Source organism: Callospermophilus lateralis, chromosome 1 (assembly GCF_048772815.1).
Source record: "Callospermophilus lateralis isolate mCalLat2 chromosome 1, mCalLat2.hap1, whole genome shotgun sequence".
NCBI lineage: Eukaryota > Metazoa > Chordata > Mammalia > Rodentia > Sciuridae > Callospermophilus > Callospermophilus lateralis.
In genome coordinates this window covers 53,787,801-53,807,228 of record NC_135305.1, presented here as the reverse complement: position 1 = coordinate 53,807,228, position 19,428 = coordinate 53,787,801, and the positions used below count along the sequence as shown (strand labels likewise).

The 19,428-nt window shown below is 32.8% G+C and overlaps 1 protein-coding gene and 1 non-coding gene across 3 annotated transcripts in view; both read left to right on the top strand.

Moving 5' to 3' along the window:
* The window catches only part of LOC143381194 (B-cell receptor-associated protein 29), a 45,390-nt gene that overhangs the window by 12,602 nt on the left and 13,360 nt on the right, over positions 1 to 19,428 (top strand). For both annotated transcript variants that reach the window (XM_076834565.2, XM_076834574.2), the window contains exon 6: positions 1,448 to 1,550. In XM_076834565.2, the coding sequence (XP_076690680.1) occupies positions 1,448 to 1,550 (103 nt within the window). The remainder of the gene's footprint in view (positions 1 to 1,447; positions 1,551 to 19,428) is intronic.
* On the top strand, positions 4,594 to 4,716 carry LOC143384419 (small nucleolar RNA U109). Its single transcript, XR_013089316.1, has one exon. It is a non-coding gene; the product is annotated as a small nucleolar RNA U109 (small nucleolar RNA).

Here is a 19,428-nt window from a genome sequence, read left to right as displayed (position 1 = left end):
TAGTTCCAGAATATATTTTAATCCTTATTTCCCAAACATGATTTTAAGATTATATGATATATTCAGTAGAGCTTTAATTCCTCCTCTGACCTGCCTAATTTTTGTTATAGTGCATTAGTACTGTATTTGGTCTTGTGCAACAGTTTTTATGCTCATCTTTTCATTTCTACTAAAGTTACCTAAGAGTAGGAATCATGTTTCTCTTACAGCACCTTGGATTATAAAATATTTGCCTATAGTCATTGCTCAGTGGAAATTTGTAAGTTTTGTTTGTTGATCATATCAACTTACATTAAAAAATGAATCACCCTACCCTTGAAATTCTTACCTCTGTCTGTGTAAAATTCTTGTGAGTTGCTCTTTTACCAGACTGTGGAAACTGTCAGTATTAAGTTGTTGCCACTTTATTTAGTCCACTAACCCATGCTAGAGGTTACATATTTGAGTTTTTAAATATTCATTTATTTATATTAGTAACTTAAATTCCTTAATATTTCTTTAAGTCAGCTTCCTAGTTCTAGTAACAGTGATAGTTTGTATCCATACAAATTATGGAATTTTTAACTTCATGATGTTTTTATTTTAATCAGTTGTTTCACTGTTGAGATCTTAATTTTTCCTGCCTAGAAAAGATAAGCTACAATTTTTCTAAAAGCCAGAATAGATTTCAAAATTTAAATTTCAAAAGAATTAATTGCAGAGTAAAAATAATTTGGGAACTGCTCAATAAAAATTAGATAGAATTTTCCAGCCATAGATATGGCCCTGTCATTTTCCACTTATTCGTTTCCACCCTGACAACTTTATATTCTTACAAATTTGTCTGTATAAAAAAATAGTCTTGAGTGGACAGCTTTACAACCAGAACACAATGGTTTTCTAATTATTATCAACCTCTTATTTCCTTAGATTTATGCCATGCACTTAATTGAGGAAGAGAGATTCATGTTATTTACCTGAATAATTTTGAAAACATAATTCTAATTGTACCTTATCAAGAAATTCTTATTTTCATTTCAGATATTTTAGCCATAATACAAAGGAATATTTTTTGTGTTTGTCAATTATCAAGTTTCTGTTAGCAAAAGAAAATTATAAAAAAAAGAAAATGGTAACCTTATAGAAAATTATAAAATATCTAAAAGGACAAAGAATAAAATAAAAACCAATAGCTTTAGATAGATTACTTGTTTCCCTTCCTATGATTTTTTTTCTTGTCTTGATTTCTAAAAAATTATTTTTTAATTTCAAAATTTTGAGTCTCCTTTAGTTCCAGAATATATTTTAATCCTTATTTCCCAAACATGATTTGAAGATTATATAATATATTCAGTAGAGCTTTAATTAAGCTATCTAGCTATCTATCTAGCTATAAGCTATCTAGCTATAAGCTATCTAGCTATCTTAATCTAAGCTTACTTCTTCCTGTACCTCTCTTTTGTGATAGATTTTGAAAACCACAGATGAAGAACACACTTTGGAAACAGAAAACAAAAAACTAGTAGAAGACCAGGAAAAACTGAAAGCTGAATTAAAGAAGACTTTAGATGGTAACTTTGTGTGCATGTAAAAAAGTGAAAAGACTAGCATATTTTATGCTGTTACACTTCACTGTTTTTCCTAAAACAAAACTCATGCCTAAATGTTCTTTTGGCCAAAATACCAAGAATGACCTATTTATAAATTCCTGCTCAAATATGAAGATAAAACATTGCATCAGCCAAGAGAAACATGTACTGTTATGTAGAGAAACAAGTAGGTGTTTCAGATCTGTGTTGTAAATACAAATGTTCGTGCCTTAGTAGAAGAGCTATGTTCCTAAAAAGTTGCTTGTAAATACATTTTTGTAAAATGAGTCCCATTTTTCTATCATCATGAATTACTACTTTCATAGAAACAAGTCACTAAGATTAGTTTTGGTTACAAAAAGATACATTGCTTATCCCAAGTTCTAATATTTCCTACCCACTAGATAAAAGGAAAGCATTCCTTGAAAGAGATGGATAGATGCAGAAGCAATAATCTGGGATGGCAACTGAGAATTCAAGTGCTCCATTCCAAAATGCATTGCACTGTAGGCTTGAATTGGAGTATCCCCAATTCCATTTCCATGAAGGCAGCTGTTTCTTCTACATTAAAAGAAAAAAAGTATTCTAACAGTATTTTCTTCCTAACCAAAAAACAAAATAATATTCCCTGCAGCTGCATAGCACAGAAAAGTAGACATCCCAAATCCAGTGTCATTATAGAAAACTCATGTTGTAAGTGTGTAGCTTAACCTCTGGCACATTTCTGCATATAGGAACAATTGTTCCTAACCTGTTAGCTAGATTCTGGGGAACTTGTCTTCCAGTCAGGATCAAGGTAATATGAATGCATAGACCATGTCCAATTTAAATCACTTCTACTTTAAATTGGAGATAAGTTGGAGAATATTTGGTGACTGAATCTACCTATTTTCTGCCATTTGTAAGTTTAGGTTTCCTTTTAGTAGGTCTCAGTACAATAAAAGTTCCTTGAACTATAACATGTTATTGTTAAACATCTGTTTACATTCTTTGGATGAGATTTACTGCATCAAGATAAATTTGAATTTTAAATTGAAAGCCCAAAGATAAAAGCTAATTCTATAAATAATATAAAATTCAAAAAGGACAGTTTAGAGGCAGTAAGTTAAAAATAAATTACCTAGACTGGTGTTGTGGCTCATTGGTAAAGTTTTGATTCTCAGCACCACATAAAATAAATAAATAAATAAACTGAAGTTAAAAAAAAAAAATTCAAGTAAATAAATAAATTACCTTCTAGACAAAGTGGAATATTTGGTTGGTATGGTATAGCTCAAATTTGAGGAATCATATAGTTGGTAGTGATAAGTATTCTACAGTTACAAAAAGTCTGGACATGATAAATTCAGTAGTCACCTACCCTCTGCAGTAGTCATTTCAGAAAAGAAAGTAGTATTCATTTTTTTTTACTTAGCATAAAATGTTATTGCTAATCCTTTTAGAGAATTCATGGAGCCATTTCCAAGCCACCTTAAATAAGTAAAAAGAAAAGGAAAAGAAGCAAGGAAATTGTTTCAAAATCTTACTTTCTTTTATATCAGCCAAGGATCTCTTTTTTTATTTGTTCTTTTTAGTTATATATGACAGTAGAATGTATTTTGACATATCAAATGTGCATGGAGTATGACTTTCCGTTTTTGTGATTGTACATGCTGTGGAGTTCTAATAGTCATGTATTTATATATGAATGTAGGAAGGTTATTGATTCCTTTTCTTATAAACAGGTGGTATAAAAATAAAAGACAGTAATAAGCTGTAGGCTTTGTATGCCTCTCTTGACTCCTCTCAGGAAGCTTTAATTAGTTTCCTAAGTCTGACATAAAAATCAACTTAATACTATATGAGTATTTCTTTAAAAGACAAATTTGGTGTTTGGAGAAAATGAACTCTTTGATAATATAGGCATTGTATTTGTAATCTGATAACAAGAAACACCAACTTCCGTGTTTGAAATGTAGACTACATAACTCCTTTCAAAGTGAGAAAGTATTGAGATAAAAGCGGATTTTACCTGTTTGAGTATGCCTGGTTTGGTTCCTGCAAGATATGTGATATTTTATGAAAACATTTACCCAAAGTTACTTTTTTAATATTCTTAATAACCTTGAGAAACTCAAAGGTCCCATTTCTAAAGAAAGCATTTTTTTGACCATGTTCTCTTCAACCAGTAAGATTCATGAAAGCAAGAATAAAGAAATTGTGTCAATTAGAATTGTGAATTTAGATTCATGCAGCAATATATTTTATATATAATATCACTCAAAAATATTCATTGATTCCTAAAAATTTAGGATATTAAGGTGAAAAGTGTTTGAAAAGTTTTCAGTAAAGACTTTTATATTTGCAAATGTTGAGAGAGGCAAAGATATTTTCCATATGAATTTTCTTGCCTTTGGTGTTTCTTAAATTTAAGTGAAACATTTTCTCCCAAGTATATTAGTGGAACTGTAAATACAAAGTTTTATGTAAATTGATAAGCTCCAAATTAGAAAAGTGGCATTCTGAAGGCAGTTATTAAAAATGTTCTATCGTAGTGCCAAACTTCATCAGTTTTTAATTACCAGCTTAGATTTGACCAGTTAGTAAACTATTCCTGTACTTCAATGTAGTAATATCACTCTAGAGATATAAAAGAGAGCATACATATCCCAAAGCACCTAATTTATACTCAGGACTACTTAGTCATGTGTAAGGACCTCGTCTGTCATTTTAATAATCCATTTAACAATGACTCTGATATCCCAGATTGTGGAGTATTTGAGAAAGAGCACTGCCATGAAAAATGATAGCCTAAGTTTTAAGGAATTTACAGTCTGTCTCATAAGCTTTTATAACAGAAATAGAACTTTATATTATAAAAAAAACCTATCATCCAAGGAGATTGACTTCAAAGGACACATCCAGGAAAACTGTTGTTATAAATAAATATTTTCCCAGTATTTATTCTTGAAACTAAAGGAAACATGCAACACTCAATCATTGCCTGCATCCAGGAAAGGGTAAATATGATTAAATAGTGATTGAGCTGCTTATAGAAATATCTGCCCCTCATTTCTTCAGGGACAGGAATACATCTATCACATGCTATGTTAAAAAAGGAATTCTTGGGCTGGGGTTGTGGGGTCAGCAGTAGAGTGTTCGCCTAGCAAGTGTAAGGCCCTGGGTTCGATCCTCAGCACCACATAAAAATAAATAAATAAAGGCATTGTGTCCAACTACAACTAAAAATAAATATTTTTTTAAAAAAGGAATTTTTAGGGCTGCCAATCTTATAATAAAGGATGTATAGGTTGTATAGTAGTGTATATCTCCTACAAAAAGCAAAGCGACTGAGGCAAATTCCTTGACTCTGCCTGCATTCCTGCCTTTCTTTCATCAACAAATTTTTTATTTATTTATTTTGATTTATATATGACAGCAGAATGCATTACCACTCTTATTACACATATAGAGCATAATTTTTCATATCTCTGGTTGTATATATAGTATTTTCACACCAATTCGTGTCTTTATACCTGTACTTTGGATAATAATGATCATCACATTCCACCATCATTAATAACCCCATGTCCCCTCCCTTCCCCTCTAAGTCCGTCTATTCCTCCCATGCTCCCTCTCCCTATCCCACTATGAATCAGCCTCCTTATATCAGAGAAAACATTTGGCATTTGGTTTTTTGGGATTGGCTTATTTTGCTTAGCATGATATTCTCTAACTCCATCCATTTACCTGCAAATGCCATGATTTTTATTCTCTTTTATTGCTGAGTAATTTTCCATTGTGTATATATGCCACATTTTTTTTTATCCATTCTTCTATTGAAGGGCATCTAGGTTGGTTCCACAATTTAGCTATTGTGAACTTGAGCTGGGGATATAGCTCAGTTGGTAGAGTGCTTGCCTTGCATGTATAAGGCCCTGGGTTTGATCCCCAGCACCACAAAAAAAAAAAAAAAAAAAAAAATATATATATATATATATATATATATATATATATATATATATAAATTATCAACAATTTTTAAAATAAATTTTCAATAATTCATTACAAAATAATTGGACATGAAGCATAACTAATACTTTCCTTAAAAAGTGTATCTGTTGAGGAAAAAGCAAACTTTAAATCAGTTTTCTAAAAAAATTATATGCAAACACAATTTAAGGTGAATATAAAAACTTATTAAGTATGCCTAAGTATTGGCAGAATATAACAGGGACCTTACATTTGAACCAAGAAACAAAATATTTTAGTCCCCTATTTGAAATATTGTTAATTCAACTATCTTCCTAAATAAATACCTTTATATCACCTTGACCTACCTTGAAAAGAAATAAAATTTCCTTTTACTACCTTGAATATATTGGAGCTAAAAATAATCATCCTTTGCCACACACCTGTGGCTTTACCACACTCCCAGCAGCTCAGAAGGCTGAAGCAGGAGAATTTAAGTTCAAAGCCAGCCTCATCAAAAATGAAACACTAAGCAATTCAGTGAGACCCCGTCTCTAAATAAAATACAAAATAGGGCTGGGGTTGTGGCTCAGTGGTCCAGTGCCCCTGAGTTCAATCCCCAGTACCCACCCCCACAAAAAAAGGAATACCATAGGACTAGAGGTATACCTCTAAATAAAATACAAAATAGGGTTGGGGTTGTGGCTCAGTGGTCCAGTGCCCCTGAGTTCAATCCCCAGTACCCACCCCCACAAAAAAAGGAATACCATAGGACTAGAGGTATACCTCAGTGGTAGAGTACTTGCCTACCGTGTGTGAAGCCTTTGTGTATTTATTGGATGGATATAGCAGTAGGCAATATGTAATTTGTAGTATATTAATTTTTAAAGCAAAATCTATGACTAAGCCTTTTAGTTAAGTAAATAAAGGATTTATTAGTTTTTATTACTTCATCTGTATTATCTCCTCTTACAGTTAATGTTATTGTTAAACAGCTTTCTATAGGATTACTTTCCTGAAATGAATACACAATGTTGATATTTTATTCTATATGGTTCCTTGTTACATTACCACTTAGTTGTGATTATTTTCCTTTTTTGTGAGCTTTTTATCTATTCCCAAAGCCTGAAACTATATGTCTTCCATGAACGGGAGGAAAAGCTGTGGAGAAGATATTAAGACAGAAATTCAAGGATACCTTATGTGTTATTAACAATCACAGCAAGCAAAACTGATAATCTTTCCTAAGGAAAAGCTATTATAATCTTTACAAAGTGGACATTAAAGCAAGAGAAAGTAGATTGTTTCCTGAAGTGTTTGTGGTCCAGATGTGTGGATTAAACATATATACATAGGATACATAGATTAGTATATCACAAAAATATGAGTGGAGAGTGCTAAATGCATACAGAATATAGGAATGCTCCGGGGAATAAGGATAAAAATCACAGTTCTCTAAATGTTTTGATGAACTTAGAGTGGCAGAAAATTGAGTGAAATGGCTTTACTCTTCTGAGTAAGAGGAGCAATATATATAGCAGACTGGTCAGTTAGAAGTTGATGGTCACACTAGGAAGCAATAAACGATAATGCTGTAAAGTTGAGGAGTCGATTGATGGATCTCCTAAAGGAGGATGATTAATTTGAATACCTTGGTATTCTTTCTTCCTTCCTATTTCCTGCCTAGTTGTGCATGTTCACTAGACCTTTTATATATATTTATTATAAAATGCTTTTATAATAAATGTATGAGCTTTTAGCAATTTATGTTTATTGCCAAATGAGGTACAGAAATTAAACTGGGCAAATCTAGTATAAAAACACTTAGGAAAAACATACACCAAACTATTAATACACAAATGGTTATCTTTGGAATGTATAATGAATGACTTTTCTGGATTTTAAATTGTTTTCTATAATACATGTATAGTACATATGTATAAGGAGAAAGATTTTTATTGTTTTTTTTAACCTATCTTCCAAATATCCTGGTAGTTGTGAGGCAGTAGATGTTTTGCTTGAATTACCTAATTAATGGACTATTCCCAATTGTACTTTGAGAGTGGATCCTAAATATGAGAAGTAGTTTAACTTCTATCTTATGAATTTTACTTTTCAAAGTCTGTGAGAATACACTGTATAACTTTGGTCCAGTCATTAACCCTTTTTGGCAACAGTTTTCCATTAAACAAGGGAATAAATAACTAGTTGTAATTTTTATATCACCCCAAATAGCATAATCAAGAAGCAGAAATGACCATCAAGAACTATTTTCACTGTTGGCTTTTTTGATTCTTAAATTATGTTTATTTTTCATGAGAGAGAACTTTACACAGTAACTTCCCTTTCCCTCAAACTTAAGTTCAGCAGGTGGTTAATTAAATCATATTCTTCACTTCAGAAAGATGTCTCATGCTGTCATTAAGACAGGACCTGGCATGTTTTATCCATCTGTTAGCTCACAATCTTGAATATTTAACTCTCTTGGGTGGAACATTGGGAAGAAAAAGAGGGCATGTGCTAACATAACAATTTCTCATTAGTGTTAAGAATATGGTTGGTTGTTTAGAACATCTTTTGGATCTGTTGATATGGAATAGTAAACCTTCACAGGAAAGGAGAAGTGATTTGAAAAAAGAAATCAGCATGGTTTTGTTTTTTTTTTTTTTTTTTTCATTATTAAAAATAAGACTCTAGGGGCTGGGGCTGTAGCCCAATGGTAAAGTACTTGCCTCACATGTATGAGACACTGGGTTTGATCCTCAGCACCACATAAAAATAAATAAAGATATTGTATGTTTATCTACAACTAAAAAATATTTTAAAAAAGACTAAATCTCTAGAGAACTTTCCAGCTCTGAGAGCCTTTACTTATAGAAATATAACTCTAAGTAGTCACTGTAGTGCCATGTAAAGGGAATAGAGTACCTTTATATTTTTTTACTCTATCAAAATTTTACATATACATAATTTGAAAGGATAAATAGTAATATGAGACTTACAGTGAACAATAACAGTCTCCTGATGTTCTTCCTGAGGAGTTCTTATGAGGCACCTCTCCCCAGAAGCAAATATATTCAGCTCATTGGACTATTCTGATATTTGCCTTACAGTGTGGAATATTATCTTTGACTTTCTTATATGAAAGAAAAGGCCTTATATCTGTTATTTCACCCAACTCCTTATACAATTTCCTCATCTATCCCCCTCCATCCTTTAATATAATCATATCTTAATTTTTATTACATTGTGTTATTGACTAGTTCCCTTTGCCTTCCTTAGATTCCATGTTTTATACTCTTTGTTTATTCTCTCCTTTTTGGTAAAGCATATCATACAGTGGCTACCGGAGGGGAAAAAATAGATGAGTAATAAACAATTTAAAGCCTGAATGTCTGAAAATATTACTTTCCTTTTACACTTGATTAAAAACTGTTTAATCTCAGAAATTTGAAGATGATGTTCCATTATCTCTGGCATCCATTGTTTCTGCTGAGCATGGTCAGAGTCATTTTACTTTCTGTATGTGTGTGGTTTGTTTGTTGTTGTCTTTTGTTTTATAGTGCTAGAGACTAAACCTAGGGCCTCTGCATGGAAGGCACATACTATACCACTGAGCTACATCCTGAGCTCCTGCTTTGTCTTGTTTTGCCTTCAGGAAGCTTGTGTAATCTTTTCTCTGTCCTTGGGGATGTAAAATCTCATCTTGAGAAATATAAAGAAGACGATTTCAACAGGATTTTTTGTATAAGAGAGAATAAAAGTGCAAGTTGACTCCAGTTTTCTAGTTTGGTTGACTAGATAATGCTTTTAACAGGGATAATAACCAGAGGAGTAGTGGGTGCTTTATTTTATTCATGAGTAGGGGGAGGTAGAAATAATGAGTTTGGTTATAAATATACTATTTTTGGATATTTGAGTGAAAATGCCTAAAGAATAATTGGAAATGAAAATTTGAAAATTCAGAAGAAAGGTAGTCCCAGAATGTTGATAGGATTGACAAAGAAGATAATTGAGAAGGGAGATTAGGATTTATGAAGAAACTGAAATTGGAAAGCAAATGCCATTGCTCTCTAAACCCGCTCCCCTCTCCCTTGGACTACTTCCACGACTTGGTATTTTCTTCAGAGCTTGACAGCATTTTCCTCATTTCCTCTCTTTCCATCTTGCTTTGCTTTCTTAAATGTTAACAAAATATTGCTGTCAGGTAAAATTTTTGTACCCACCATATGTGAAAATTGGTATTTCATTTCAGTAAACCTTCTCATAAATTGATTTTCTTTGACTTATACACTGAATCAATAGCGTATTCTTGCTTCATAGAATGTGGCTACTACTGTTTTGAACCAAGTATTCCTTAACAGTTTTTGTAGGATCAGCTCCTGGGACTTGAAATACTGCAAATGGTCAAAGGATTGCATAGTAAAGGAACATAAGCGATATATAATCTTTGCTCAGTTCTGTTTTTGAACTTGTAATTGTATCTGCCCATCTGCAACTTATTGTGTTGGATTCTATGAAGGACACCAAGATGAATAAATACACAGTCATCCCAGTCTTCAAGAATGTATGATGAGGAAGATAGACAAATTCACTGATACTAAAAATGTAAGGTGAGGGGTCATAAAAGTCAAAGTAAAGTTATATTACAAAGGACTATGGTAGTGCAGAGGAGCTCATGATTTTCTTACTGAAATAATTCGGAAATTAGTGAAGAGGTATCATTTCAACTGAGCTGCAGGCTTCAGTGGTATTTCTTTCAGAAGCAAAAATGAGCATTGAGTTTATTCCCCTAGTGTTAAGAATACACACAAACCAAGAATGAAAAGCCATTGTGGCAAAGCTTGAAGCTGATGGTAGAGTAAAATGGGAATGATGAGACTGGCAAGAAAACAGACAAGATGTGGGAGTGCTTGAGTACCATGTTTAGAGTCAAAAATGTATTCTCGAGAAAGTACAGAAACAGCAACAGAATTTTGGCCTTGAGAAAGTTAGTAGTTCTTCATGGAGTTGTCATGAATACAGAGCACATAATTCAGTGTTAAGACTCACTAACTGGGCTGCGATTGTGACTCAGTGACAGAGTGCTTGCCTTGTGAGATACTGGGATTGATCTTCAGCACCACATAAAAATAAATTTTTAAAAATGAAGATATTGTGTCCACCTACAACTAAAAAAAATTTTAAGACTATTATTATCATTATTATTATTATTTCTATTATAAAACTTTTCCAAGTTAATAGGAAATGACTGAAATAAAAAGAAAAGTTTAGCTTTTAACTGTCAACTTAGAAAAAAAATTATCATAAGTAAAATATTTTTCTCAAGTTTAGGGTTAATTTTTTTAATATTGCCTTTCTCCTGTAGCCTAATGAGGATGTAGTGGGATTTAATATAAAATCTTTTACAGGCTTTCTGCATTGAAAGAGAAGACCTCTCAAAACTTGATCAGTAATGAAACAGGCAATGTTAGATGTTTGAGTTGTTCATTTGCTAATTAAATCTGGGGTTGGTTTATAAACTCAAGTAATAATAATAGTACTGTTTTGTATAATTAGGGTCTTGGAAATAGATTAATTAGGCACCAGTGTATTAATCGCCCAGTATTTAAAAGTGATGAACACAAATAAAATGAGTTAGTTTTTATTTTAGAGTGTGAGTTTTGGCATTAGAGTCACCTGATGAGAGCATTACCATGTGAAAATCTAGGCACAGTCTCAAATTAACTCATATTCTCCTTCCCCTTCAAATACCCTCACTTGTGGTTCCTGATTCAGTCACTTTTGAAATTGAAAAGAAACAATCAGCTACGAAAAAATTCAGCTGAAAAAAATTACAGGAGTAAAAAACACTTCCTTTCTAAAAGTAAATCCCATTACAACATCCCCTGTGTATTTTTATTTTTTATATAAGAAAAATTGAGATTTAAAAAAAAAGACTTTATAGTAGTTTTCTTAATATTTTGCAGTATAATTTGGACCATTCTCTCTCATGTTCTGACATTATTTTATGGGTCTTTTGAGTAAACTTATAATCTATGATAAAATGATAAAGCTTGCAAATGTTGTTTTAGGACAGGGGTTACCAAATTATTTCCCATGAACTAAATTCAACCTGCTGCCTTTTTTTATAAATTAAATTTTATTGGAACAAAGCTGTGTCCATTTTTTTACATGATTTCTATGGCTGCAAAGTTTAGTAATTGGAGAGATTATATGACCTGGAAAACTAAATATACCTACTTTCTGGCCCTTTGCAGAAATATTGGCCATTAGAGTCTTCAGATAAAGAAAGTATCTTTTTCACTATAAATGAGAATATGCTGAAAAGATTGGTTTCTGCCACTAATAATGTTATAAAATCTGCTGTGCACTTAAGTGCTTGCCAAATCAATATTGATCAGATAATTTTAGAAATTCTATGTGCTTATAGACAAAGCAGATTTACTCCTTCAGTTTTCATATATGATGGGTTGGTAATTCTAGATTTCACATCAATTCTGTATACACATAAAATTGCTTTATAAAAGTGTTCTCTTTTCAGGGCTAGGGTCGTGGCTCAGGGGTAAAGCGCTCACCTAGCACGTGCAAGGCCCTGGGTTTGATCCTCAGCACCACGTAAAAATAAATAAATAAAATAAAGGCATTGTGTCCAACTACAACTAAAAAATGATTTTTTAAAAAAAATATTCTCTTTTCAAGGCATCTCCTATAATCTGTAATTACCTAGTGCTTTGCCTAAAAAGTACATCTTTATTTTTAAGGTCTAGCACATTAATATAGTTTATAATATTTTTGCTCAGTAATACATACAGAATTATTTTCTTAAATACATTACTTTAACTTAAGATTAATGAAGTCTTCATCATGTGTGTATCATGTTTCTTTTACCAATAGTGAATATTTTATTTATTAAATTAGAAAGCCTGTTTATCAGTTCCCTGGCCCAGAGTACCAGTTATCAGTGTAAGTGTCAGCATGCCTTAACTCATTTCTTTTATAAAACCCAGAAGTACTTTGCCACTTTGCCCATGCACCTTATATATTTTCCAAAGTCCAGAAGTTTGAGAGTTGAGACAATGGAAAAAAAGAAAAATAAAAGGAATTTTGTTCCTTGTCCCCTTTGTTCTTTGCATATAAAAAAAGAATTATATTTGGTTTTATTCATTAATGTTTGTTTTGTAATGTAATTATGCAGCTTTATTTTCTACTCCTAAAACGTCTGACTCCTCTTGCTGAGCAAGCCGTCTCCTAGTATATGTCCCAGTTTAATCTGTTAATCATTAGTTTGGCCTCTTCACATTGCCATTCTAGTAGTTTTATTGTTGTTTATTTATTTTGTTTTAGTTTGGGGGATTGAACATAGGGGCGCTTAACTACTCAGCCACATATCCAGCTTTTTTTTTTTTTTTTTTTTTTTTTTTTTTTAGAAACAGGGCCTCTCTAAGTTGCTGAGGCTGGCTTTGAACTTGCAATCTGATTAAAGGCAGGTGCTGCCATTCCAGACTAGAACAGTTTCTAAAACCACACTTATACCTCTGCACTATTTAAAATTCTTTATTGGGGGCTAGAGTTGTGGCTCAGTGGCAGAACGCTTGCCTTGTACATGTGAGGCACTGGGTTCAATCCTTAGCACCACAAAAAAAATAAAAAAACATATTGTATCCATGTATAACTAAAAAAATATTTTTTAAAAAATTCTTTATTGGCTTCTGTTACCTTTATAGCTCCCCAAGGTTACAGATGTGGCCCTCTGTGATCTGGCCCCCAATGTCATCTCCAACCTTGTCCAATTTAAATTTTACACTCCTACTTTATTAATTATCATAGTTGGTAGTTGTAATAGTGGTGTTTCATTATTTTTCACCTTTGTGTAGTACTACAGGTTTGCCTGTCTAGAATGCCCTACGTACTTATTGAGTATGCCACAGAAATTATTTTTTTATTTCCTTGACTTTCATACTAGACTGTAAGTGCTGTGAAGGCAAATACTGCTTCTAAGACATCTGTGTGTCTCCAGCATTCACTACTGTTCCTGATCTGGCATATAATAACATATTAATAAATCTCACCCACAAACATTGATTTCTCTTCTCTCCTTATCCAGTTTAGGATTTCATGATTCATCATAGTTATGTTCTTGAAAACTTATTTTCTGCTCTCTTTCCCCTCTCTCTTGCTTCTCCTTCTTCCCTCCATAGGTTTCAGAAAGACCCAGGTATTTTAAATAAATAGTCATTACATTTAAATTTGCCCTCAACACTGTCTGATAATCCTATTGAACTTCTCTTAACTCTTTTACTTTTTCATTTTCCAAAACTGTTTAGATCTTGTGTCAACTTCAAACTTCTAAATATACCCTGTTTCATTGGACACAGAATGAATCACACAAAAACAGCTTTTATCTTCCCACCACCAAAACCACTATTTCACCTCTCAATCCCTCATAGCTAGTGTCACTCTTTCCCTGCCCTTGAATGAAGTTTCAATCTTTTCTCTGGTACTTTGAATCCCAACCTCACTAACCTTCTCAAGGACTTTATTTCTCCCTAAACTCCTTTACTTCCCTACAAACTTTCTCTGGGATCTCCTATACCAAAAAAAAAAAAAAAAACTTCCACCCCCCCACCATGCCCAGCAACTACCCCAATTCTCTGCTCTACTTAGAAAATTTCTAATTTTTTCTTTTAACTTCTTGTTCAGACATAATATCAAACTCACAGAAAAGGCACACGAATAATAAAAAACAATTTCTCCTATACCCTTAACTCAGTTTTCCAAATGATAACATTTTAACATTTTCTCTCTCCATATTTTTCTCACTTATTATTTTGATATTTTGTAGTGGTGATTTTCTAATTCCCTCATTCCTCCCCCTTTTATTAGATGTCATTCTATTGTAAGTTTTCTGGTATAGCAAGAAAGATGTTCCAGGTTCATCTTATTAGCACTTTTCCCAGACCTTTTTTTTTTTTTTTTTAATTTTTTTTTTTTAGTTTTCCGCAGACACAACATCTTTGTTTGTATGTGGTGCTGAGGATCGAACCCGGGCCGCACACATGCTAGGCAATCACGCGACCGCTTGAGCCACATCCCCAGCCCCTTTTCCCAGTCCTTGAATTGGCCTTTAAGTGAAGAATGGCATTTAGAAAATAAGATGCAGATCCTACTGGAGTATCATTCTTTCTCAGCCCTCTAAACAGACAAAAGGATTTTAGCTTAAATTTCTTCTCTGTACAGAAACTTTGTTACTACTCTATTTGAGAAAGTTACATAGTCAGTCTCTAGCCCATTTACCCTGTTTTACCTTTCTGTGTGGCACTTATCACTATCACTGTTCGGTTTCTTTGTTTGTATATCTCTTTCCCCTCATAGAAAATGAGAGCAAAGACCCTAGCTATCTTTTCGCAGTATCCTCCACATTTAGAAAATGAATGAAAGTAGTCATTTCATAAGTTGTTGAACAGAAAGGGAAACTTTTGGTATGTACTTATGGAGTCACAGTTCTTAGAGTCCAGGAGAAAAACTGCCCTTCTCATATTCTTAAAACAGTAAAGGTTTATCATTGCTCTTATTAAGGATTTTCATATTCACAGCCCTTCTATGTGTGTTGCACTTTTTTACCATAATGTATGATTTCATAAAAACTTTTTATGAATTTTTTTAAATATATTTTAAGATATTTATAACCATGTTGCCTCTCAACCCTTCTCTTATATAAGATGTGTTCATAGAAGTTGTTCCCTATACTTTGACATTTTTGAAATGCATTCAATCTGCTTTTCTCATGTCCATCTTCTCACTGCCCACTCACTGATCTTTCTTAATATTACCATTTGATTCTAGTTTTTTTTTAAATATATACTGTAACACTATACCACATAATTTCAAAACATCGGAAAATTTTGTACAATTTTTAATTAACATTTTATCTATTTAAATGAATTTAGAAGACCATTTGGGACTTTTTTAGTTCTTAAATTTATTACAGTTAATATTAAAACCTTTTATGTCATTTTTTAAAAATATGTTTTTAGTTGTACCTTTATTTTATTTATTTCATGTGGTGCTGAGGATTTAACTTGATATGCCGTACATGTGCCAAGTAAGTGCTCTACCACTGAGCTACAACCTCAGCCCTTTTATGTCATTTTTCAACTACAATTTTCAATATGAGTAATAAGACATCAATTTTATGCATATTTATTTACTAAACTCTTATGATTTCTGATGTTTCACTACTATAAATTTTATTCCAAAGAATATGTTTCTGCATGCTGCTTTTAACGTGACTAAAAATATCCATAGTACACTACTTACATAAAAAAAATTTCCTGGAAAAATAAACCCCAGACTTTAGTGCTTAACCCAAGAGATACTTAGTTTTTAGTCCAGTTTTGGTTCTGCTTAGTGGACAGTAAATCTATATGAACATATAACTGGTTAATATTTTTGCATACATATTTTTGTCATTTTAATGTGCATTTTTAGAACAAAAATTTTAAGGAGACACCTAGCTTGGGTATCTCCTTGTTTTACCCTTGAATCATATCTTGTCCTTGAAGGTCATTTCAATAGACTCTTAGAAACTTGGATAGACTTAGTGAATTTTATTGTATCTGGTCCTAGATACATAGTATTTGGGGGGTTTTTTCCCATTGTGTTTTTCAGATAAACTTTTTATGTTAAAACAGTTCAGATATTTTAACTAATATCTAGTTAGTTAAAGATAATATAGAGAATTTCCATATTTCCCACACCCAGTTTTCCCATTATTAATGCCTTACATTAATCTGGTACATACATATAATTATTAAACCAATATTCACATAATATTATTGACTGAAGTCCATGATTTATTCAGATTTAGTTTTTACTTAATGTCTTTCTTCTATCCTACGATCTCACTGAGGATATCATATTACACTTAGTAATCCTATCACCCCTAGGCTCCTTTTGACAAGAATAGTTTTTCAGATTTTCCTTATTCTTAACCTTGACATTTTTGAAAAGCACTGATCTTTTATTTTATAAAACGAGCCTCAATTGATTTATCTTTTGTTTTTCTTATCATTGGAATATATAACTACAGTATAAATATAGGGGTAAAGTGACATTTTCATCACATTATTTCTAGTATATACTATTAACATGATTATCACTATTGATGATAACTTGATCACCTGAAAGAAATTATGTTTGTCAGGTTTCTGTACTATAAAGTTACTTTTTCCCCCTCTATCTTTGGAAGGAAGTCATGTTCACAGTCCACACTTAAGAAATGGGAAATCATACTCTACCTCCTTAGAACAGAGTATCTGTGTATATTATTGGGAATTATTCTGCACAAATTTGTCATTTCTCTACCATTTGTTTATTTTATATCAGTATGAACTCTTAAATATTTATCTTAAACTTTGGGTTATGCTTTAATATTACTTCCATTTTGTTGCCCAGGTTGCCCAACTTCAACCACTGAGGACTCTTGGTTGGCTCTTGTGTCCCTTGGATATATCCCCATTATTGTGGATTTTCATTATTATAGATTTTTTTTAATTTTGTTTTTTGGAGCATTTTCTACCTTTCTGACACCCCAAGATACTCAGGCTTATCTTGCTTATTTCCTGCTCCATTCTTTAGAATTAGTCTTTTAACTTTTTCCTTTAACTGAATTGTATTCTGAGATACTATTTATTTGCATTTTGTTTTAATTCTGGAGTAGCATGAAATATTTGTAACATGAGTATATTTTCATCAAATATATATTTCATATGTTTATTTTGTGGCTCTCCAGCTATGTTGAATATTTTGTTTTTTGATTGAAGAGATAGTTGTTTTTATCTTGTTGCAACTAAGATTCCCTTTAAGTAACTAAAGTGACATCTCATCTGTAGAAAATGAACTGATTTCACAGAATTTTTCAAATGCTTAAAGCTTACACTTTACATTTAACTTTTTTCTTTCCTTCAGGGAACATATTTTAAGCACCTGCCATGTGGTAGGCAGTGTGCTGCATGTTCAGAGAGAGACACAAGTCACAGCTCTTTTTCTTGAGTAATAGTCCCTTGTCTAGTGAGGACATAGTTGTCCTTCAGCATGACAAGTGCTGTGATGATGGTAAGCTTGAGATGCATTTGAAGCCCACACTGGAGAACAAGACAATTCCTCAGTGTTTTGAAGGATGATGTTAATGAGCCAAATGAAATGTGAGAGAATGAGTGAAGCAGGGAGATAAAGGGAGATGGACAGATGTTTTAACCAAATGAGCAGCACATAACTGAATGAATATGGCATTTTGAAGGTACTATAAGAAGCCCATTGCAACTGCAGCATAAAATAAGGCAGAAAGTTGAGCAGCAGGCAAAAGAATTATCTTGAATCACCTCATATGTCATGTTTATATGTTAACATTTTGGAGACACTATTGCAGGGTGGTTGTTAAGCATGAGAGCAATCACTTTGTCAGCATTGTGACAGTGAATTAGAGGAGCTGAACAACTAGGTGAGGAATCTAAGATTGAGTAATCTAAGTTAGAGATGAAAAGAATGTACAGAGGTGGAGTGGATATAAATAAAATACAATCAACAAACCTAATTAGCAGATGAATGTGAGATTAATCTGAGCTGGGTTCTGGCACATGCCTGTGATCCCAGCAGCTAGGGAGGCTAAGTCAGGAGGATCCCAAATTCAAAGCCAGCCTCAGGAACTTAGCGAGGCCCTAAGCAACTCAATGAAACCCTGTCTCTAATAAAATACAAAAAAGGACTAGGGATATGGCTCAGTGGTTGAGTGCCCCTGAGTTCAGCCCCTGATATTCCCCCTCCCCCCCAAAAAAAAGGTAACTAAATACCAACTGGGCATGGTAACCCCAGCTACTGGGGAGGCAGGAGGATCTCAAGTTCAAAGCTGGCCTTGGCAACTTAGCAAGACCCTGTCTCAAAATAAGTTTTAGAAAGGGTTGGGAATGTAGCTCAGTGGTAGAGTGCTTGCCTATCAACACATGCAAAGCCCTGGATTCAATCCCCAGTATCAAAAGAGAGACAGTAGGTAATCAATGAAATGGTTAATAAAACATAGACCTTATATACATGGATCTGACACTGTAGGCATATATATAAATTAATATAATTAAAGTTACAGTTTATGTTCCTTAGTGAACAAAAGTTTGTGTGTCTATTTTCTAAGCATCTTGGAAGCATTACAGTGGTTTAATGTACAATAATAGATAAAGGGCAAAAGAATAGTCCATACAAAGCCTAACTACTGGATAACTCCAATGTATTGCACTCTTGAGTTCTCAAAAACAGAACCAAATTAAGTGAAAAGAAAACAACACTAGACGTGGAAAATTTTCAAATAAGATATGTTTTCCTCTGGCTCAATCCTTCCAGCTATTGTACAGTAGCCCAACTTTATATACCATGCCAATGCCTCTAAAAATTATTCTCTTTCATTTCCTGGCAAGACTTAACTGTCTCTGTTATCTCTGGTAGAAATCATAGTAATATAATACATTTACACAGTACATTAGTATCACCAGCTTCTCCCACTGTGCCAGTAGCCTCATAGTAGTAGTTTAGCACTTGGAAAGACCACATATATTTTTGACCTGTTTATATGTCATTTTGCACAAAATATTGGCTTAATATACATCACTGTAATATTTATTGTGGTTATTTTCTATATTAATAAATGATGTATGTGCCTTAAGTTCCTAGTGACTCCAAACCTAGTCTCTAGTTCAATCTGCCAGATTCTCATGAAATACCTCAGCATTTCTGCAAATCTACTGGCAAGTGATAGCAATCCATTTTTGCAGATACAAAAATTGAAACAGCAATTTAGATTTGTCACCTCAAACCTCCTTGTCCAATTATGTTTTTCCTATATATGCTGTTTCCAAAATAA